At 40.7% G+C, this 24,065-nt stretch overlaps 1 protein-coding gene across 7 annotated transcripts; it reads right to left on the bottom strand.

Moving 5' to 3' along the window:
- Window positions 1–72: 72 nt before the first annotated feature.
- Window positions 73–23,789, bottom strand: CCDC92 (coiled-coil domain containing 92). Of its 7 annotated transcripts, none has more exons than XM_050923537.1 (6): window positions 23,615–23,789; window positions 21,816–21,897; window positions 8,689–8,798; window positions 4,465–4,610; window positions 2,994–3,035; window positions 73–1,844 (listed from the first exon to the last, which is right to left on the bottom strand). In XM_050923537.1, the coding sequence occupies exons 4-6, from the start codon at window positions 4,592–4,594 to the stop codon at window positions 1,069–1,071; spliced, it is 948 nt and encodes a 315-aa protein (XP_050779494.1). In that variant the 5' UTR covers window positions 4,595–4,610; window positions 8,689–8,798; window positions 21,816–21,897; window positions 23,615–23,789; the 3' UTR covers window positions 73–1,068. The 7 variants fall into 7 exon arrangements, with proteins under 7 accessions (XP_050779494.1, XP_050779497.1, XP_050779495.1 ...); XM_050923540.1 differs by lacking the exon at window positions 23,615–23,789 and adding an exon at window positions 22,386–22,516; XM_050923538.1 differs by lacking the exon at window positions 8,689–8,798.
- Window positions 23,790–24,065: the final 276 nt, after the last annotated feature.

The raw sequence follows: 24,065 nt of genomic DNA, 5'->3' as shown, positions 1-24,065 counted from the left end.
CCTTCCGTGAGTGTGCCTCAGAACAGAGTGAGCCTGGTGTCTCCATAAAGTTCTTTCAAACTTAAAACAAAAAACAAATAAATCATGGGTTAGGTCTGATGGTTTTTATGCTGTTGTATACAGTATACAGGCTAAGTATAAAAACAAACATTTCAATAGTGCACTTTTTGTGCAGCGTATTATTTTTATACCTTAGTAAGGCGTTTTCAGAGCCTTGTACAAAAGGCACCATAGTGCAAAGTATTAATTAGTGAAAGACTAATATTAACCATTCAATTTCTAAACTCCAAAACAGGAGCCTGCTTTCCATTAGACAGTGTTCATACTTTCTCCATGACAACTTACACAATAGTTTTTCAATTGGTGTTTTCTTTCTTACACTCCCACCACAGTCAGTTATATATTATGACCATTTGAAACAGTTAAAAAGAATGAAGAAAAGGACACAAATCAAAATACAGGATTAATAAAATAAAGTTTGTTGGTAAATTTTGTAATAGTGGAGAGAAATGTAACAAAAATATGAACACAGTTTGATCAGGACCACCTGAAAAAAGTTCTCTCAAAGGTTATCTTAAAACACATCTGCATTATTTTCAATGCTGCCATAAGAAAGGCTTTGTCATGAAAGTTAGAGTCTGTGTATGAAATGCTACATACACACCATCAAGACTTCAAAGGAACATTGACATTTTAAACATTAACAGCCAATACATATTGCTGGAGGTTTATAATTAGTATCTTTTTTCATTAATGTTGATTAATAATGCAGACTGTAGCCTGTGCTTTTGTCCACATATGCAGTTATAGTAAATGGAGCAGTACTTAGAAGCAAGCAGTCAGGTACACCTAGATTTGGCCACAGCATTTAGTAATTATATACTTTGCAATATGAACAGAGTCTCATTTGTGTTTCACTGAAGTAGGATAATTATTAATGACAGATCTGGAAAAAATTTGGCATGCATGGGGCATTAAAAGAAACTTTACTGCAGATGAGATTTATCCTATTTGATCACAGTGCATAAACAGCAACAGAATAATAGAGCATCACATCAATTATTTCACTTAAACAGTTCTGTCTGTCCCTGAATGCTTTCGGACCACTTTACTTCCATTGACCTGATCCACTGCTAATGTTTCAACCTCAGGCTGAGGCTGGGATGTTGTTACATGGTGAATTCGATGTGCCACACCAATATGCGCCTTGTGCTGCTTCTCTTTTGCCAGACCGTGTGATTCGCCTGATGTGCGTTCTGAAGCAATGGGTGGAATAACTAAAGGCCTCTCTTTGATCAGGTGGATCTCTGCAGTTTCCCTGGCCAATAAAAATGGAGTGGGATCAGGCATAGCATCAACAGGCTCTCGCAACAGCAGCTTTCGACTATCCGATCCTAATCTATAGGCCTCTTCGAACTCCGGGTTTAGTGGTGTTGACAGACTCTTTTTCATTCTGCGTCGGGGAGTCTCAGGTAGCTTATCTTTGGGAGGAGCTGGCTTGTAGCTGGACAATACTGGACTTCCAGATGGGGTGGCATCAGAAGTCCCGCTTGAACTCAATAGCTTTTTCTTGGTAGCATGCAGTTGTGAAGTTAGATATGCAATAGTGCTTGCTCGCTGCTCTAGTTCACTTGACAGCATATTTAGCTTATGGCTTTTCATTTTTAACTCTTCTAAATACTTCTTTTCTCTTTCTTTGATGGTGTTTTCCAGCACCATTATCATTGCAGTTTTTTGTTCCAGTTCCTTTAATAATTCATTATTTTCTGCCTCTTTGACTTTCAGCTGAGCTTCAAGTGCTTCACATTTTCTTTTGAGTTCATCACTTCTTGAATTACCATTTTCTAGAAGAACAGGAAAAGTAAATGGTTTCAAGCTAATTATAGCCGCTAGGTAAAAATGAGCAATGCAACTCCTTTGTTTAAAATTAATTCTCAGAATGTAAGAATATCCCAAAAGCTAACTTCTGGAAATACACTGACCACTTCATAGTTTAAAAGCTAACACGATAGCTCTTAGTTAAACAAAAAATTAGATACAAGATCAATGCCACATTCAGCAGCTTAGGATGGGGAGGATACCCAGCTGATGATACCAACCTGAAATAAAAATGAAGATAGCTCAGTTGTTCTAGGAAAGTAGCCAGAGATTATAGTAATTTTCATTGCTGAACACTCCCAAATTTAAGTCATTTTGCAAATCCTGCTAGGCCACGAAGAGTAACAAGAACTCGTTCACCCGGCTAGGAGAATGCCTGGCTGTACCACATTAGAAAGTCTATAAATGTTACGGTGAGCTAATGGTTAGAAGAATGATCTTGAAGTCAGAACTCTTGGCCACTATTCCTGGCTGCCCCACTGCCATGGCGTGACACCTCGGGCAAATCACTTAATCTCTTCATATTTCACCTTATCCTTCTGTAAAATAGGTACAATCAAATACTTAATACAAAGGCGTGTTGTGAGGCCTAACTGTTTGTACCCTTTTCCTAGTTTAAGGGTTATCTCCAGCAAGCATTACGCTCTTAAGTATCAGCAGCTGAAGCACAGCACATCTGAAATGTCTGGCAGTTTCCTCCAGATCTGTGATGCAGCTACAGTATTCGCACAGTTTCAAGAATGTGATTTATGGGCAGAGTGAGAGTATTTATAGTTTCCGTCCTCTTGTACTGGAAAAGGGAAATGATGCTTTGGTAGTTAAAACCAAAGAAATGGGAGTCAGCAGTTCTGTGTTCTATTCCTGGTTCTTCCATAGGCTTCTTTTGTGACCCTGCGATAGGAACACTTCACAAGCATTCAGAAATTAAGCTCAGCAAGAAAGAAAGCATTTTGGGATCCTGAGTTGGAAGGCACTATAAATTCTAAGTGAAAAGTATTATATACTTGTGTTGTAAAAAAATAAAATAAAATGCATGCCTATACCTCTCCCCCAGCCCCAAAGATGGAAGATGTTAACCGGAACATGAAAAGCATCACCTGCACTGTGTCTCTTACCTGCCAGGTCCGAACTTTTCAGAGTCAGCTCATAGGACAAATCTAAAAAAGAAACGTTTTATTTTTTGGACATTACATGATTAAAATAGAACATATCTGCAAAGAGGTTAGAACTGTCTTTTGCATTCATAGATGTTTCTAGTAGCAAAAGGCTGCTCAACAGATTTAAAAGATAACTACAGAAAATGCTCCCCAAACTACCCCTGTATCCTGCAGCTGCACATGTTAAGTTTTGGGTTTAATTTTATTGAATTAAGTGTTCTGACATGTTTATTATGTAAATACTTAAAATGATTTTCATGACTAAAATTGAACAGTAAAATCCGTTCTGTCCAATTGTTCACTCATTAGCATTGTTTGCCATTGATTAGTTTAATAGGCTATATTTTGCTTGAGCCCAATGTACACTTGTACACTAATACTGTGAAATATTCTCAAAAGTTGTTGACTGGACAGAGCTTTGGAGAATATACTATAGGGAAAAATCCTGCTGGGAATACACACTAGTTGGGACCTAACAGGGTTTCTATGGTTCATTTGATGCTGGTATAATAATTCATATTAAATGGAGCCAGTAGAAATGCAAGAGTGACCTTTGCTACTAAATCAAAATCAGTTTTCACCAACACATTAGACCTGAGTGCAAATTATAGTTTTGCTAGACCATACATACATATTTTGCACTACAAACATTTTTATAAGCCCTTAAAACAGCAATACTGTAGAACCTCAGTTACGAACACCTCGGGAATGAAACTTTATGGTTGTTCTTTCAAAAATTTATAACTGAACATTGACTTACTACAGCTTTGAAATTTTACTATGCAGAAGAAAAATGCTGCTTTGCTTTTATTCCTTTAATAGTTTATTTTTAACACAATACTGTACTGCTTTGTTGTGGGAGGGTGACTCTGCTGCTGCCTGATTGTATTCTTCTGGTTTCAATTGAGGTGTGTGGTTGACTGGTCAGTTCGTAACTCTGAGGTTCTACTGTACATTATTATTTGCTATAATAAATTATAGCAGAACCTTTCTACTTTGAACTAAGGGACCCTCTGCAGATTACCATATTAGCAAGTAAGCCAACGTACGTGAAATAAATATGAGAGAACACTTTACAAAACACACTCTTCAGTTATTTTAACAATTGTACTTTATTTATGACAACAGTTTGTGTACTCAGAAATTTACATTGTTTGAGCTAAGTACAACACAGGAGATGATGCTTTATGGAGATTTCAATACTGAGAAGTGGCATGAACCTGCAGATTTTTATGAGATTACTAGAATACAATACCAATATAATACAAAGCTTCTTCTGGAAGTGCAGTTGGTCAAATACTATTTGAATACTATTGTGAAACAATATTTCAAATGGCTTCAGGAAGGAGAGGACTTGGGAGTGAAGTCTGCACAAAGCTGAGCTGCTGAGTGGTCACAGCAACACTGCTGGCAGTATTTATGTAATTACCTGTGCAATGCTGTTGCAGTCGTCGAATCTCAGCGTGCAAACCTTTGAGTGTGTTGGCATGTTCCCGCTGGAGAAACAACAGATTCTTCTGGGCACTGTGCAACTGATTCTCCAGGTTTGATGCTGCCATCCTGACATCTAGGAACCTATTATTAAACAGAGTCAGAGTTATAGCGCACAGTTACCCTGCAGATATAAAGAGTCCAATTCTAGTCTTGGGTGAATCAGGAGCAACTCTGATAATGTCCGTGGAGTTATACTAGTGTTGAACCAGTACAAAAGCAGAATCAGGCCCACAAAGAGTAAAAGGCATCCACACTACCTGTTTAAAGCATTTAATGACACCTATTGTTGGAACTGGTCATTAACATTCATAGAAAGTCTGACTGCATTCTAGGCAGCAGCCTCCATGCTGAGAGCCAGGGACGGGGGGGGGGCACAGGGTGCTCATTTGTTTGTAGTTAACACATTTAAAGCATTAGCTCCAGACAGGCCTTAAGGCACTAATCCCTTAACAAGATAACAGTGGAGTTCCAAGAAAACAGAATAATAGATGTTTGTTTTACTGTGGACTTTGATTCACCTCTTGAGGCACAGGAAATCAGGCACGTGCGGTAACTCCCCCTATATAGGGCAAGGAAACAGAGCACTGAAGTGCACTGTAGACAAGTATGGTGAAATCGTATTATGGGAACGTCCAAGAGACAGCAAATCATTTGCCTTTAACTAAAGGTTGAGACAAATAGTGCTGGAAACCTCCGGGACCGGTACACTTGGAAGCTGTTGTTAAGGTTACCTAATGGAAGTTGGCTTTTGTTCAAATGTATACAATGGAACCTGCACTAAGAGAAGGTTGCTCGAGGAGAACTCTACACTGTGTGGCCCTATTCCGTCTCTTATCACATTTTCTACTGCACTGTAGTACAGATCCTTACAACTTCTTGCAGGATTCTCAGTACTGGAGAACAGCCTCCCGACATTTCCATACAAGATAGAATTTCCAAGATTCTGTGATGACATACTATAGAACAAGACAATGGACCAACGGGACGTGTCATTTAAAAAAGAATATGGATCTGTTTTGGTACTCATAAAATGTTGGTACAAACAGAAACATTAAAACATTGGATTCTACAGATTGTAAGGCAGTAGTTATCTAGGGCTTGGATCTGCCCCAAAACACCCACATTGAGGTAAAGAAGATGTTCTCTGTGGCACTGAAGAGATGGAGATGGCTAACAGACTACGTGATCACAGTGATCTCTTCTGGCTTTATAATCTATAAATAGTACAACATTGAGTGACAGCTACACAACACTAAAGACACCTCTCCACTGCACTACCATAATAACTGCAGCTCATGGGAAGACAATAATGATTTTAAGTGTGACCACAGGGACTCTACTCAGCATGGTGTAATCAAGGACAAAAGCAAGATGGGACCTGTGGCAAGGGTAGTCACATTCTCCTTTTGGAGAAAGGCATTAAGGCAGTGGTCAGGGTCTGATTCTTGAGATTATTTTAAAAGGGCATTTTGGAGTGTTCTAGTCCCAGGGTGATCTGCAAAGAGTAGTTGCCAGAAATCCAGAAGTGATAGTATGCAATTGATACAGTTGCCATATCTCCATTTGATGTGAGGTATTCTGTAACCTCAGCCCCTGTGTTTCTAACTGAATCTTCATCACTTTAAAATCTCTTGGAGAGATTGCAGAGAAAGGGGAACATTCTTGCACACATGGAAGTTGTGTCCAGGAATTACACGGTTTGGGGAGGAAATTACGACAGAACACCAGCTTCCCAGTGACCAGCGTCCCCAATTATTTAATGCTCCACTAAAGAAAGCTGTAATATCAGTACTGTCAAATTTCAAGACAACCAAGTGTGGGTATCCAGTGCTGCTGCACTTATTGATCCATTTTGATTTGATAGTAACCTCTATATTTAGGTTGCCTAACACTTTCTATGAGAAGATTCTTGTGACTTTTTTTTTTTTTTGAGAAGCTCTAACACCTCCAGTGTTTGCAGCAGGTCTTTGAAATTCTGCAGGAAGAAAGCCCTCAGCCTAGGGAAGTGCCATTTGTTGGTCCCATGAAGCTGCTGAGGTTTGATAAAGTTATAAATGTTTGAAAATCACCATATCCCTTCTCTTCCTTGCATGCCTCCGGGAAGTTTTGGAGCCACATGAAAATAATAATTGACAACAAACATTCTAAAGAGCTGGGTGCATGCTGATAAAGCGACATCATCAGCACAAGCTATACCAGAAACATGTGGAACTGCTGCAGCAGCTGGTGTGTGAGAGCATGAACCGGGCTTCTCTCATATTGGCATGTGCTTTGGGGCCCATCCCCCTTCTGGGGGCACCACAACGGGCAGGAGCTCCCGCAAACTCCAAGAAAGAGTGAATAAAAGATTTGTGCCAAGCTACTCCCTGGCTCCAGTAGCCTATACCCCAGCTGGGACAACAGCCTTCTCCTACTGCTAGCTATCGCAGTTAACCCTGTAGCTCAGTGGCAGAAGTCTGTCCTGCAGGTTCAAGGTACAAACACTGATGACACACGATGAGGGATGCCACAGTTGTTCATAATAGAGTTTGTTTAAAACTTGGGGAAAAAAAAAAAAAAAAAAAAAAAGGACAAAAGTACACACAAGAGACTATGTTAAGTGGACACCATTAATATGGCAAAGTCAAGTACTCCAGAGTTAGGAAATGCTGGATCTATCGTTGCCCATGCAATCTCGTTTCTTCCTTCTTGTGTCATATGCAGTATGATACAGTATTTAATTACATGATCTCGTCCCCCCACTAGGATCCCTGACTCATTCAGGGCACAGGGTGGACAAACAAAGGGGAAGAATTAAGGTCACACTGGCAATGTTAAATGCTTGAACTTAAAACATAAAAGATGTTCTTTTAGGTATATAATAACTTTTTTAAAAAACATCTTTATCTGGGAACATTAATAGCAAATTAAGTTAATGAAATTGAAAAATGTTTCTAAAAATACATCACCACTTTTCGACTTCAACCCTCACCCCAACATGAGAACCAGAGGTTTTTTGGGCCTCCTTAATCTAGCTGATAGTTAAAAAACAGGGTCTTTGTGATCTTACTTAGTAGACAGAGCTGAAATGTACAGTTCTGATGAGTCAGCTGGAGGCTGCTATTCCCATGGAAACAAGAGTTGCCTTGTCAAAAATGGGGCGAAGGGGCTTTTTGGGAATCAGTTTCCATGGAAGTGTAGCATGGAGCTTTCAGCTGATTTGCAGAAAAAAGCTCATGGATTAGAATGATTGTTTTATAAAAAATTCTCAATTAACAATGCTGGTTCAGTCTTTGCTGGCAACGTACAAAGCTAGTTAGTAGGCAACTAAATCACCATAATCATAATACATAAAGCAATGGAAAGTTATAGCCCAACAGTGCTCTAAGCAAAAGACTATTGGGCTGGACAAGTAACAAGCTTTGGGTGGATGCTCTGGTGAAACCCAGATTTCAGTAAAACAGGGTTGGTTCAGCACAGTGATAACTGCTTTGCAAGTCCGGGAGGAGGCTTTGCTGAGAGTCACTCTGTTGCCACCACAACTGTACTTTGTCAGAGCCCATAGGGCCAGATGGTAATTTTTAAATGGACTTTTCAGCTATATTAGTGACCTTGGGGCACCATTCATTTAAAGCATTGTCAATATTTCTGTTGCATTACCTTTTCAGAATGATGTAGCCTACTCTGCAAAGCCAAGTTCAGCCAGATAAAAAGCTTTACAGCATCATCTGATTCTTAAGTGCTCATTGTATTCTCACTGACTGAATGCAACAGCAGAATGAAATCTGCATTAGAAACCATTCCCCAAACATGGCAGGATTTTCAGATATGGTTACAATGCTTTACACTCTTAAAAAAAAACTACAGTGGCAGATGGGGGCTCAAAGAGGATTTCTGTTAATATCAGCAATCCATTTATTTGGTTAATTTCAGCGTATAAAAATAAATGTTTTTTTTTTAAAAAAGAGATGTCTATAAATAATATCTAGAAACCTTTCCTATCACAATTGTTACTGACAGCAGCTTTGTGCCTGTAGGTTAAAGTGAAGTGAAAATATTTAAGAAAAAATTAGAAGACTTAAAGACACAAAGAAGTAACAGAAAAGATGTTCAAAATATATAAACATTCCAAATAAATATATTTAACAAAATAATACTATATGTCAGAAAACAAGACAACCTGATTGGATTTCTTCAGCGCCTATTATACAGTAGTACTACTTCACACCAGGAGTTATGTTTTTCACATAGCTCCCTTAGGTCTTAAGGATCACATTGGGATTAACTAGTCTGAAGGAAAAAATAAAACAGATTAGTTTTATGAGGATGGCAGGAAAATTTGACATCAGAAATTGACAAGGTTGACCTAGGACATTTTTTCCCTGCAGAAGTTAATCAGGAAATCTATGGAATTTAATACACAAGCGTTTGAGGTAGCAGCCCCTCTCAGGTAAGCAGTTTTTTCCTTCCTCTGGATGATAAAGGGAGCACAGCCCTCTAATCCTGAGAATATCCTGGGGTCTTCCTGTGTTTTTACTCCGCACTACGGCAAATCCCAGGGGATGCCTTGTAGTCATGCCTGAACCTTACCTTCTCCTCTGAGAAAAACAGAAGGTGAAGAGCAATGACAAAGCTAATGCTACACAAAGCAGCATTCACGTCTGCTGAAGTTTCCAGGGTTATGTTGGCATCCCCCTCAATTCCCCCGTTAGCCTGCTGAACCATACCTTCTTCCAAAACAGGAGGAAACAACCCCATATAGTCTCTGTGGAAAAAATTGTGCATTTTCTTAGAAATGGGGGAAAATATCACTCCGTGCAAATAAGAGGGAACTTTATATCTTTGGAAGACAGAGTCACGGTATGGACATATAATAGCTACCTGCCTTTTGAATTCTATGCTTTTGCAGTGCAGAAATGTCACTGTATCCTAATTTAGATGACTTTTCCTAGAGCAAGGGGTGGATAGGGAGAAGAACTGGAAAAACTCAGATAACTGACAGTTGAACAGCTTCTCAGACGCTAGTTGATCAGCTGGCTCTAATTCTGCAATATATTTTTTGCTAGATATGTATTAGCTAATGCACTACCCATCTGGTAGTATAAGAAAAGAGGAGGGGCTGAACACATTTACTCATCTGGGAAAAAAATAAAAAAATCTTCACTTGAGCTATTCAAGTGGAAGCCAGTTAAATAAAAAGTATAAACTATTATTTTCCTGGGTTGACAGCAAGCTGTTTTGTGCTGCTAGGCACAAAGTAACCGAACAGGATGCAAACTTATCATTCATAACACTCATTTCAAGTGAAGTCCAAAGATTCTGAAACTGATGTTCCAAAGCACAAATCGTATGAGCATAAGAAAGGATCAACCTGAATAAACCTGGCTGTGTAACAAGCTGGACCTCTATTACTGATTCACTTAGTCTGTGGTTGGGCTAAATTTTCTAGGCCAAGATGATCACAAATGAGGAATACAGACGCTCTCGGGTTACGCAAACCCGACTTATGCAAATCCGCACTTACGGAAAAAGTTCCGTAAGCTAGAAATAGGAGGAGTTTTGTAGGTTTGTGTGTGTAATTGTCGGATATATGTTTCCAACTTGTGCAAAATTTGAGTTACGCAAGGCGCTGCAGAACAGAACGCTTGCATAAGTCGGGGAGCATCTGTATATTAAACATTTCCCACACACTTCCCCAAGAGTATCACAAGCATGGATTTAAGTGGGGGAATAGAAGAAAGAGGTTTGAAAGTCAGGGCCCAACACCCCAGAAGAGTGCAGAGTAAAGGAGGATTTAGAAAAGAATGGGAGATAGACACACCAGGAAAGGTTAAGGTAAGTATTTACAGAGTACACTATGTTCAGAAACAATCAACGTTTCTTTTTGGTGCCTTTGAAGCAGCTCATTCTTTATGTTGCACACATAGCTTGCTCTTCACACTTTAGCTCTTTGTCCTTGCTCAACAGGGTTTTGTTCATTGCTTTGCCAGGGAATGTTTGTGATCTGGGAATTATATACTGCACCAAAAGTATTACTGAACAGGATAATGCTGCCATTAATGCTTTTAATGAGGAGTTCCCCCATGGTCAACGGAAATGAACTAAACAACTGTCCCCCTACTCAGAGCACTGTCACTATTACATGAAGACAGCTCTTTGACTGGTTTCAGGGTGATAGCCATGTTAGTCTGTATCAGCAAATAGAATGAGGAGTACTTATGACACCTTAGAGACGAACAAATTCATTTCGGCATAAGCTTTTGTGGGCTAAAACCCACTTCATCGGATGCATGCAGTGGAAAATACAGTAGGAAGATATATATACACAGAGAACATGAAAAAATGGGTGTTGCCATACCAACTCTAACGAGACTAATTAATTAAGGTGGGCTATTATCAGCAGGAGGAAAAAACACTTTTGTAGTGATAATCAGGATGGCTCATTTCAGCTCTTTGACTGTTATTTTGCTTTGTGTCAGGCATAAGCCAAAGAACTACAAATGGCATTGAAACAAAAAGACTAAGTTTACCTTAATGAGATTAGGTACTGCATGTCTAGACAGTTTGGACCAGATTCTGAGAGTTCAGTGCAGTTACTCTCATTTTACAATGGTGTAACTGAGGGCAGAACTAGACCCACTCGACCACAGCTTTTGGAAACTGATGCAAAAGCCACTAAAAAGGATGGTGCATGGCCCTCCCTTACGTGCTCATAAAGATTATTTTGCTCCCTTGGAAGGATGCTTCATAGTCTGGTGACTGCAGGTAGGCAGCTGAGCACACATGTACGAACAGAACTGTATGGAGTTTTTCTGGGTGCATCAACTGTACTTTTGAAAAAAAATTAAGTTTTTGCACAAACATTTTGATAGAACTTCTATGCTTCGCCACTCCTGCAGGACGAAAAAGACAGGATATTGCTTTGTTTTCACAGGAACTCAGTGCTGTGCAGTGGGATGCACTCAGCATGGCTGGTGGAATTTTAAAATTTGTAATCCCCTTTAGAGTGAATAACATGACCTTTGAAACTCCATCTCATGCTCTACATTTCATCTTCAAACATGCTGAGACAGATGGATGAAGAGAGCACTAGATTGGTGCACAGTTAAAAACAATGGCAGTGTCCTGAAAATACACACATCACCAATGGCAACTTGTTGTAACACAGTCAGGCCTTGAACAAAAGACAGCTAACGCTGAACCTTATGATTTGGAATATTACTTTTTGCAATTAGTTCAGAAGATTTACAGGGATACTGAACTTAAAAATTACACTTTTGTCTGAAATTTTTTTTAGTTACTGTTAGAAATAATATGCAAGCTGACTACAAGCGAAAAACTAGAGGAAATAATAACCTTTTCAGATGTCAGATAGCCTAAAGTAAGCAAACACCTTACATCTAGTAAGTTACCATGTTTCCATGTACAATCTGTTTCCCTATTTGTGTGGGTCTTTCACATAGCAACAAGGGATTGTTTCTTAAAGACACAAAAAATAACAGGAATAGACTCTGGAGCAAGCTCAGTACCTGAAACTACTTTTAACTAATTTTAAAAAACTGACTCAGTTTCAAGTTGATAGCATCCCTTTCCTAGCGTATGCAGAACTAAACAAGTACAAAGTATGATTACTACATTAAGGGAAAAATCTTCATAGCAAGGAGACCCAGACTCAAGAACTACTTGCATGGGAATCCAAGTTTTTTTCCAAGCAGGTAAGAGAGAGGTGACTTTTTATAAGCTGAAGGCAACTGGGCCCTATGGCTGGATTCCATATAGAGACCCAACAGTCAAAAGCAAACTTAAGTTATAGGTACCATAAAATATTTAGTTTTGTAACTATTTAAAGAGAAAAAACTTTCAACCTTTCCAAATATTTAAGAAGTGATACAAATTAATAGAGGATGGTATTTACAAGTCAAACTCTGCCGAATACAAACAGTGAGCATGACAGCTGTTTTACAGCTACAATAGTGCTAGGTATTTAGGGGATGTCTACACTTTAGCTGGGAGTGAACATCCAGTCTGAGTAGACAGACTTATGCTAGTTCAGCTCAATCTAACATACTAAAAATAGTTATGTGGATGGTGCGGCTAAAGCAGCAGTATGGATTCTCAACCCACCCAGTCCCCTGGATCTGAGCTCTGCCAGAGCTGCAATAGTCACACCGTTATTTTTAGAGTGCTAACCATGTCTACCCACCTGGGTAGACTTTCTCCCAGCTACAGTGTAGATCAGGGGTCCCCAACATGGCACCCACGGGGGCATCTAAAGGCACCTGCGTCCTGGTCAGCAGCGGAGTGTCCGCCGAAATGCCACCAAATTTCTGCGGCGTTTCAGCGGCGACGCCTCTTGATGACGCCACTTGCCGCCAAGAAACGTCATCGAGAGGCATCGCCGCCGAAATGCCGCAGAAATTCGGAGACATTTCGGTGGATGCTCCACCGCCGCCACGGTCCTTCATCTAGCACCCACCAAACGAAAAAGGTTGGGGACCACTGGTGTAGAGATATCCCCTTATAGTTTTCATACTGGCATTAGCGCAATGAGCATGTCGGCAATGTTCCGCTAGTTCTTTTATCTAGACAAATGTATAGCGTTCCACCTTAAACCCATGAGATTTCAGACGAATCTGGTGGTCTCAAAGGAGACCAAAAGGAAAAATATGTAAATATAATAAGAAATGCAGGATCAAGCCCCAAACTGCCCACAAAAATGTATGGACATACACAGATTCCCAATTTCCTTTTTCCTAGAGACAGAGGAACAGACAAATTTAATCAAACAACATTCCTTCAGGTGCACTGAAAGGAACATGCAAATAGATTTGTTTGTGTAAGAATCAGTCCAAGACTTCACTCACCTTCCACGATAAAGCCTTAAATAAATGTTAAAATTCTTCTACCCACCCCAAGAAGTGAATGTTTTCCTAGCTCCTCTCAGTGTCAGCATGGCTGTGTGTGGATGATGCAGTATTACCTGCCAAAATGAACTATATTATGCAAGATGAAATATTGATACATGTCAAAAGTACAGACGTATTCAGCAGCTCTTAAAGGGCAAATCCCATTCTATTGTGGCATACCAGAAAAAAATGCTTCATGGTAGATCTGTCTCAGTACTACAGAGTATTTTTTCTTAAACCAAAAAGTAAAATAAATTAAACTGAAAGAGTTGACAAAAATAGGAATCTTGCTTCACAAATGATAGGCAGGGCTGAGAGAAGGGCCCCTTCTGATCTGAAGTGTTTGGATGTAGTTCAAAATATTTCTGAGGGAGTCAGAAGCCTTTTCTGGCTCTGTATCAGGCTCCTGTGGACAAACTGGAATGCCTTCATATAACACTCACATCATAAGATAAGAGCAGAGAGATGGTGGTTTAGAATCCAGGAGGGAGAGCATATTAAGACAGTACCGGAATGAAGCTAACTAGCCATTTTAATAAGGTTTTATTTTTGACTGAGGGAGATCAGTTAAACAAGAAAGTCATCTCTTTCCAGATGGTACCCATTCCATCTATCTCCAGACATACCAAGCACTTGAGCACCCTCCAGACATGCATTCAGATCTTATGCTGGAATACACTATTTATACAGGCAGGCAACTAACTTCCTCTCATCTGAGAGCCAATTCCTTACTTGATCAAAACAAACCACAAGCTGTCAGAATATTTTCTTAGGTGTTGTAGCAAATCCAGTTTCAGGAAGTCACCTAAAGAAAGCAGGGGCACAGAGTATCTTTTGAAGACCCTTTCCAGTCAGCTTCAGTTTCACAGATGACAAAAGTGTTCCTGTCAAACTGACTGTGATGGTGCATCCCATAAGGCTTTATGGAAATATGCTTATGAATGTATATGATATAACTGGAATGTGTTTTAGTCTACATATGCCATATAACATATTTGTAAAGGTTATGATCGACTGAATCTATTCATCCTATTTGTAGGCATGTATCATTTTTGAGTTCGAGGTTATGAATCTTCTCTATATACTTGCTTGATTTTTAAGTAACCTTAGTAAAGCATTTGGTCAGAGTGCCCAATCAAGAAATACTTAATGACAATGGATCTTGGAAGGCTACAAGCAATATAAAAAGGCTTCCTGGAGACATTCAAGATAGCATGTGGGCAATGGCTGCTGACATGTGACTTGCCCATGTGACTCCAAAACGCCATCTTAGAGCTGGACTTCACATAGGAGAGGCCTCCACCCGCAAGAGAAAGTCTATTTAAGCCTGTGGGAAATCCAATTTTGTCTTCAACTGGCTCAAGAGATAGCAGCTCCACCGCAAAGGGTACCTGAAAGAAACTGGAACAAAGGACAGTAACCACAGGGGTGTGAGTGATTGCTGGACCCAGACTAGAAGGAGACTAGTCTGTAAAAGAAAGCTTACTGGAACACCTCTGATGGTGAGGTTTTATCTGTATTCAGTTTTCTTACTGTATTAGCCATAGACTTGCGTGTTTTATTTATTTTGCTTGGTAATTCACTTTGTTCTGTCTGTTACTACTTGGAACCACTTAAATCCTACTTTCTGTATTTAATAAATCACTTTTTACTTATTAATTAACCCAGAGTATATATTAATATGGGCGGGGGGAGGCAAACAGCTGTGCATTTCTCTCTATCAGTGTTATAGAGGGCAAACAATTTGAGTTTACCCTATATAAGCTTTATACAGTGTAAAACGGATTTATTTGGGGTTTGGGCATTTAAGTGTTAAAGATAGAAACACTTCTTAATTTGCTTTCAGTTAAGCTTGCAGTTTGTGGGACATGGTTCAGACCCGGGTCTGTGTTTGTGGCCGGCAAGCGTGTCTTTGCACATCAGTTGGCAGTCCCAAGGGGGTTTCTGTGATCCAACCCATTACACTGACTTTTCATGTTACTGGAAAAACATGCAACTCAAAGGATAAAATAATAAAATATGACAGACATGCACAGGTTTCTCCTTTTGATTAAAAATTGTGATGTAGAAGCCTTGACTATAACAACAGGACCACACAATTTCCTCCTGACAGTCTATGGTAAGTATTTTCCTTTCTCTGGTTGCTACAAAACATATAAGATGCTTACTATTAAGCCAACATCTCTCATGCCTCAGATATACAAGTCTGCCTACACCACTTTACCACCAATGATTCATGTATCATTGCCCTCACATTTTTCTAAGACTTATTTTATATTTCAAACATAATTATAGTCTCTGGAAAGGAAAGAGAAAATTAACATATCCTTTCCTCCCCTCAGAATGACAATATAGTCCTATCTTTGTTAAGAAATCACTTCTAACATTTTTCCTGGTTATTTTACAAGGGGATTTTCCCCTGCTGTTTTCCAGACAGACATATGTGGCCTCCCCAGCATAGTAGCAGGAAGATCAATTAAGAGGAGACAGTCTTGATAGCAACAATTTAAAGTTCCTAGATGTTCAGAAAATGAACAAGATGAGCCACCTTGTACTCTTTACAGAAGCTTCAGTGAATTCCTGTAAATTTGACACAATCTATCTTAAAATCATAAGTATTGGCAAGGATGATTCAAATAAAGATTATACAATCCTTCTCACGCCCTGAGACTACACAAGTCCCATAGATGCCATAATTAAATCAGAACAGACTGAAGCAAGCTTCCATTAGGTCAGAGAAATACTGTGGCATATACATAAAGACATCACCAGCACTGGAGTGATTCACAGATGGTATTAGACCACATCATCATGGGCAAACAATTCTATACAATGTCAGGAGTGCCAGAGACAGTATAAATACCTATGTAGATAGGCTGTGACCTATGTCGATTACTACAGGATCCCAGTTCCCTAGGCATAGAGCTGGTCAGGAAAAAAAAAAAAGTCTTCAGCAGCAATAGAACTCTGAAATTTTCATTCAAAATATTAAGGAGGAAAATATCAGTAACCGTTCTGATAAAACATTTTTTTAAAGGAAATCAATTTCACAAAGCATGAACATTTCTACAATTTTTCATAAAAATTGAATCATTTTTTGACTAAAAAAATGTTTAATTTCAACTAGCGTGTATACACAGATTTGAGCTCTCTCTTCCTTTTTGCCAGCAGCAGGCCCCTCCTTGAGGACATCACTTCATTTCTCTCTCCTCCATTTTGAGAACAGACAGTAGTTTATTACTTAATGTAATTTCCATCAGGGCTAAGGGAAAGCCATAGCAAAAGGGTAGGCTCTGCCTTCAGCCCTGAATAGAATTAGATTTGCGGACAGCAATGCAATATTACAACTACCATATGTCATTTTCACTACTGGAGACAATTCCATAGTCAGTGAAAAAGAAGGAAAAGTTCTATCCTCTTCTAAGTAGAGAAACAGTTTTAATATCACTTAATAAATGTAACAGAATTTGTAATCAGCTACAAGAAGTTAATTAAAGAGGCCCTTGAAAATGAAAGCAAAAAATTCAAAAGCAGGATCAGGCCCTAAATTATTTAGAAGACAAAGAATTTTTCCTACAAGGACATACTCTGAGTGTTAGGTATTCTGTACGTAAATTTGGAACTATAATTGTGTTTAAATTAGAAATATGATTCTAAAATAGAGAAACCAAATCTCTTGGATATTTCAGGTGTCAGTAGCGTCTCATGAACTCAAATCCAATATTTTCATGTTATTTTAAAGGAAGAGTTTATATTGACAATATTGTGGGAATCCCAGGAGAGATTCAGAGGAAAGGATTTGCCATCATTTTTGGAATGCCCTGATTCTGAATGTTTGACTTTTCAACTTCCATGTTTCATTAACACTAGTTCTTTGCATGTAATTTCCATTGTTTTAGGTTTAGTTTTTATGGGAAAAGGACTCCTTCCCCATATTATCTGGAGCTATTTGCCTATACAACCTAATTACAAGCCAAAATGCCTTTACCTGCGCACAGCGATCAACAGTTTACTCTGAGGAATGTATAAATCTCAAACTATATCTAGTATATATGTAAAACATATCTGGGAAAAACAAGCTAGAGTCTTTCAGCACCACAAAGAGAATGGTCCTTCCAGGAAAATTCATTTACAAAGAAGGCATCTGCACATCCAAATCAGAACACAACTGACAACAATTCTATACCTATGTTCAATTGCTTCACTTTGATGATAACTTGCAGGCAATGAGCCTTCTAATATACTTAACTGTATTTTTTTTTTTGAGTAAAATACTGAAATAGTGTAAAACAGTGAAAAATTTCACTACCTGTTCATCTACCTCCCGTTATACTGTTTCATAAATGTACACTCCATTGTTTTAGAATAATGACTTAGAACTACAAACGCTCAATTTTTTTGCTTCTCTTACTCTGCTCAAAATAAGATTTTTAAGAGCAAAAGGTCCATATGACAAACAATGGTTGTATTATTTGAAAAAATGCAATTAAGGAACAGCACATGAGTGATAGATTTATTTATTTTTTTAAACAGAAGAGTAAACACAAACACTCACAGATGTCTTCTTAATACTACACCCAGCTATTGTATACTCCTAAATTATGCAGACTAGAAATATAATAGGGGGTGGACAATTTGAACCAAATCTTTAAAAGTAACTGGAAACAAAACAACATTCTGTTTTTAATTGCTTTGGGCTTACTCTGGTTCCCACCTGAAATGGAGTTTGCTTTCCAATAGTTAAGAGAGCAAGAGAAAGTGCTACATTTGTAGGGTTAACATGCAAAAAGATTTCAGAGATTTTCACAGGAAAACTGCCTACCCACTGTCTGCAAGCAGCTGATAGACTTTTGAAGAGAAAAGAGAGAGTAAACAGGATTTTTTAAAAAATGATTAATTTGAAAACAATTTATAGAATGTCTGTCATAGTTCTGAGCACAGTGTGTTTTATTTTAAAGGCCTGTTTTGCAAACAATGTGTATCTTCAGCATGAGTTGTACCAGAGAACAGATGCTGTGCACTGAGTTAGATCTCCCATTGCAGAAACAGTGTTGTGTTTACTTTGCCTGCAAGTGAGAAATCTGTTGTTTCCAGGAGTAACAAGCAACATGAAAGAAAAAGTTACGCAGTTAATGTTAAATGTTTGCCTCTTTTTGTTAACTAAAAATACATTTGATACACAATCAGTGCTGGTGGACCAATCTTCAAGATCCTAGGACTCCCAGTGCTCTAATATTAATCTCCTAGTATTTTAATGGCCTGATTCCGACCAAAGTCAAGTCAATGAGAATTTTACAACTGAATTCACTGAATGGAAGACTGTCCCCAAAATATAACAGGAGAAATGTATTTGCAATATTTTTATATTGTTGCTTTATGAACATATTAATATGAAGGAGGGGAACTGTATTTAAGTACAATAGTTCTCAAGTGTTTATCCTACATTCAGAACTATCATAATCCAGTTAGCTGACTTCTCCAACTAGCTGAGATATAATACTAGCATCACCCCTGAGAAGTAATTTCTTCAGGCAATGGTGACAAAGATTCTGAGAAATACAGACAGAACTATGCGTATTGCTCTACATCGTCTTTAGGCAGAGAAACAGTTTTAATATTGCCTAATAAATGTAACAGATCTTGTAATCAGCTATAAGAAGTTCATTAGAGAGGCAAACACTGGCCCTTGCAAAGAAAAACAAAGACATTCAAAGCATGGCAATGTTCAGTGAATTACCTTACTCTAACATTCAAACAAAAATATCAAAATACAGCACTAAAACAAGAATAGGCCAGAGAATGAATGTCCCAGAAATTTTATTTTGGCATATAGTAGATGCAAAAGGAATCAACAAGTTCTAGTTATATAGTTGTAATAAGATTTTTTTCTACAAACAATGGGCAACCTCTCACGGTTTAACTCCTTCCACGCTTCTGGGCTGCATCATTCAGCACAATTACTACAAAGGGTATGGCAGAAGCTGCTGGAAAACTAGTTTATTGTACAATATTCAATATGAATTTAGCTTGTACAATTAATTTATAGTAAAATATTCTCATCCCTTAAAGCGGAATGTACAAAAGGTGTGTATGGGTGTTTTTGTCTGTGGATACAATAATGGTGTTGCTGTGACACAAAAGCATGGTTTTACTATGCACTACAGTAAACAGACATGAAAAAGCCTGCATAAAGAGCCAGACCTCAAATAAGAGTCACTTAGTACAACCATCTTACAAAACCTCTACTTTTCCTTTTCTAGGTCTTCCCTTTTTTCAGATCTTAGATTCCTAAACCCCTTTTAGAATAAAGAAAGGGAGAACAGGAAAAGACTACGGAACAAGAAAGCTACAGACACTGTTCTCTGGCCAGTACATGCCTAAGTATTCCCATAAAGCATCCAATATTACGATTAAGTCATTTGGATCACTGATCTTGCAATATGTTATCACACTTCAAAAAAATGCTATTATTAATTACTGACAAACTGATCAATTAATTCACTTTCATTAGCTAGTGGCACAAAAAATTTCAAAGTATTATAGAAGCAGTACTTTAGGAATATGAAAGATCAAAGTTATATACAACATGGTGAAATACGACTAGTTTGCTTCTAAAAATTAGTTATTTAGAATATTTTACTATTAAAAATAATGAGATGACATGTTCAAGACCTCAGGCAGAAAGATGGATTATTTTATATTTGTCCATTTACATACATACAAAGTATACACTGGAGATCCTGATGCTATAAAAATAATACGTAGATACCGTTTTACATTTGGTTTTAAATATTCCTTAGACATCTTTCAGTACTTTTAAAAGTCTAAATAAAGTAAATGCCAGGCTAAATATTATATCAAGAGCAAAAGCTTGCAAGCTAGTTTATTCCACCTGCAATCCTAGTCCGTCATATTATGCTATATACAATGTTCAAAAAGTGCATTCCTTACAGTAAAAACACCAGAGGGGAATTTTCTTTCTGCCCACTGATGACAAAGGCTCACTGATGACTCCTCCGAATGAATATACAGTAATTCTCAAAAGGTTTTAGATTTTAATAATCAGCCATATTGAAAAAAGTTTTTATTTTTTTTACAAATTATGCCAAAGAAAAATGCAGTTTGATAATTTTAAAACTGCTGTTAAAAAAGGATAACATTTTTAAAATTTGAAATCAAATTTATGAAATGTAATTTTTTTTTCAAAATTACTTGTTTACAATTTTAATGTTCAACTTGGTTATTACGAATCTTATATACAGCATTTAGCTTGGCTGTCACAGTTCTTCCTGCAACGATGCTTTTAATATATATTACGCAGTACACTTAGTAATAGCTACAGCAGTTATGCACCAGTTTGTCCAATTATTCATTTTATATATTTTTAGGCATGTAATGTCTTCCTGAATCATGATTTCCCCGCCTTTGAATTGAAAGTTTAATGAAACAACAAAACATCACTGAAATCTCAATATACTTCATAGAGTCAACGTACAGCTTTAATATTCAACATAACAGATAACATACATGGGATTTAAAGGATAGATCTCTTATTTTTGTCATTTTATTAGCTGTTCCAGTGTATCAATAGTTTTAAACAGTTACATGAACCTTGGGATATGCACAGTTTTATGAATGCATAAATGTATATCTATATTAAACTAAGACAAGATCATAATTCTCTCTTTCTAGTTCACAGTTATACTACTGTACCATCCTAAAGGACTATATTTACTAGCCAACAAGCAGTATATAAGGAGGGACTGCACTACAGCCACACTGACAGGAAATGAAATTTTAAAATATTAAGAGGGAGAATTCCTACTGTATAAACATCAAAGGCACATTTTAGTACAAGTGTTTACCCATCCAAACAAAGTCTCCTGGATATTTCTTATGCACCTGCAATGCAGCTCAGAACTCTACAATCCCCCCCCCCCCCCCAGGGCTGCCACAGCCCCGTGTCCTTTTCTCTTATCGTCCTTACTTCAGCTTTTGACAGTTAATATACTGCATTAAAAAAGCATACCATTATAATTTATGGTGGCAACATACAAACATGCAAGGACCTCCACCCTCCGTCCCACCTTAGTTCTTGGGTTTGGCGATAAACATACAGCAGCTAGGTGGCTGGAAGACACTCCATTTCCAAACACAAGCTTTGCACTCCTTGCTACTATTTCCACAAATGATGGGCCTCTCTCCTTACATAAAATACCTCGTCTTGAATAAAGATTCCACCCCTACCCTCCCCACACACATTCCTTCCATCTTTTCTTTCTTCATCCAACCTACAGATTCACTGCAACGGAAGAGGAGGAGAATAATGTCACTTCCCTAAAGCTCAAAGGCAACACTGTCCTTCATGTTTCCTCTTTTGTTAGGTACCCCCATGGCATACCTTATGGTCTCAGACAAGCAGTCATGCCACCTCCCCTCCCAGGGAAGAATTCAGTCAATCCACCGAAATGGATTTTTGTTTTCTAAATAGGAACAGGGAATTAAAGAAACGCCCCTGCCAGTGAGTTAGCCAGGGAGTAACAGGGCAGCAGAATAACCCCCCTGCCCGCGTCCTATTCCCCAGCACACTGCAGCAAGGGCTGCAAAGGCTCACAGAAGTGGAAGACAATCGTTTTGCTACAACCCTGCAGTCCCTGCACATACACATTCATGGAGAAGGAAGTCTTTGCCCTGTACACCCAGCTTTATTCTCTGCTGGGTGTGGGCAGGAGAAAATGTTTTAATGCAGTGATGCTCAACCTTTTCTCATTTGCGGTCCCCTAAAACTTTCATAGGGAGATGAGTACCCCTACGGAAATCTAAACAGTCTGCAGACCCCCAGGTGTCCAGACCACCGGTTCAAAACCACATTTCTTTGGTAAAAAACACCTTTTGCGGACCCCTTAGACGAGGTCTGTAGACAGTGGTTGACAACCACTACTTTAGTGAGAGTAGTAAGGGAGTGTCTCACCTTCACCCCAACAAGGGCAGGAAAAAAGTCTTCACCTGATGCCCTTTCTCTCCTTCTCACTCGTGTATGTGTGGAAAAAGGAGTGAGACGTCCCTGGCCCCAGGCTGCCCCCCATCTCTCCCTCCTGAGGGGGAACACAAAGGGGGTATGCGAGGCACCCAGCCCCTCAGGCTGCCTCCCCACCTGTCTGTGCGAGGGGTGGGGGGGACGTGAGATACTCAACCTCCACCTGTCTGTGCGGGGGGTGGGGGGGACGCGAGACACTCAACCCCCACCTGTCTGTGCGGGGGGGACGCGAGACACTCAGCCCCCCCAGCCTGCCCCCACCTGTCTGTGCGGGGGGGGGACGCGAGACACTCAGCCCCCCCAGCCTGCCCCCACCTGTCTGTGCCGGGGGGAGGCGAGACACTCAGCCCCCCCAGCCTGCCCCCACCTGTCTGTGCCGGGGGGAGGCGAGACACTCAGCCCCCCCAGCTTGCCCCCCCACCTGTCTGTGCGGGGGCGGGGACGGACGCGAGACACTCAACCCCCACCTGTCTGTGCGGGGAGTGGGGGGGACGCGAGACACTCAACCCCCACCTGTCTGTGCCGGGGGGAGGCGAGATACCCAGCCCCCCAGCCTGCCCCCACCTGTTTGTGCAGGGGGGGGACGCGAGATACCCAGCCCCTCAGGCTGCCCCCCCACCTGTCTGTGCCGGGGGGAGGAGAGATACCCAGCCCCCCAGCCTGCCCCCACCTGTCTGTGCGGGGGGGGGGCCGCGAGACACTCAGCCCCCCCAGCCTGCCCCCACCTGTCTGTGCGGGGGCGGGGACGGACGCGAGACACTCAACCCCCACCTGTCTGTGCCGGGGGGAGGCGAGATACCCAGCCCCCCAGCCTGCCCCCACCTGTCTGTGCGGGGGGGGGACGCGAGATACCCAGCCCCTCAGGCTGCCCCCCCACCTGTCTGTGCCGGGGGGAGGAGAGATACCCAGCCCCCCAGCCTGCCCCCACCTGTCTGTGCGGGGGGGGGGGGCCGCGAGACACTCAGCCCCCCCAGCCTGCCCCCACCTGTCTGTGCGGGGGGGGGGGGGCCGCGAGACACCCCAGCCTGTCAGGGCGGCTCCTTCTCTCCCGCGGCTGCCCCCGGCCCCACACGGGGGGAAGGGGGGGCGCAAGGCGGGGCTGGGCCAGCCCCCGGCAGGGCCCTTCTGTGCCCAGAACCACCAGCCCCCGCGCGGAGACCTACCCGGCTGCGGGTCGCCTCCCCGGGCCGGGCGGGGGCCGAGGCCAGACGGCTCCCCGGGGAGGGGGCAGGGCTGGGGGGCGGCGCAGGCGCAGAGCTCAGGTGCGGCGGCAGCGACAGCCGTTCCGTTGCCATGGCAACAAGGTCCCCGCTTTAATCAGCCGCTGCCGCTCCATCTCCTCCCGCTGACCCGCAGGGGCCGGGCGTGCTCCCGAGTGCGTGCGCGTGGCCGAGCGCTGGGCGTCCTCGTGAGCGTGTGACCCTCCCCCTCGCGAGTGGGCACACACCTGAGTGGGTGTGTTTGCAACTGCGCGGGCGAGCTGGGCACGCAGCGGAGTGTGCACACAACGGTGTGTGTCTGAGGAGCGTGCACCTGAGTGTGTCTGTGTGCGCCAGGGTAACCAGCTGTCCCGATTTCATGGGACAGTCCTGGTATTAGGGTCTCTATCTTATA

The sequence above is a fragment of the Gopherus flavomarginatus genome, chromosome 15, assembly GCF_025201925.1.
Source record: "Gopherus flavomarginatus isolate rGopFla2 chromosome 15, rGopFla2.mat.asm, whole genome shotgun sequence".
Classification (NCBI taxonomy): Eukaryota; Metazoa; Chordata; order Testudines; family Testudinidae; genus Gopherus; species Gopherus flavomarginatus.
This window is presented reverse-complemented; position numbering and strand designations above follow the sequence as displayed.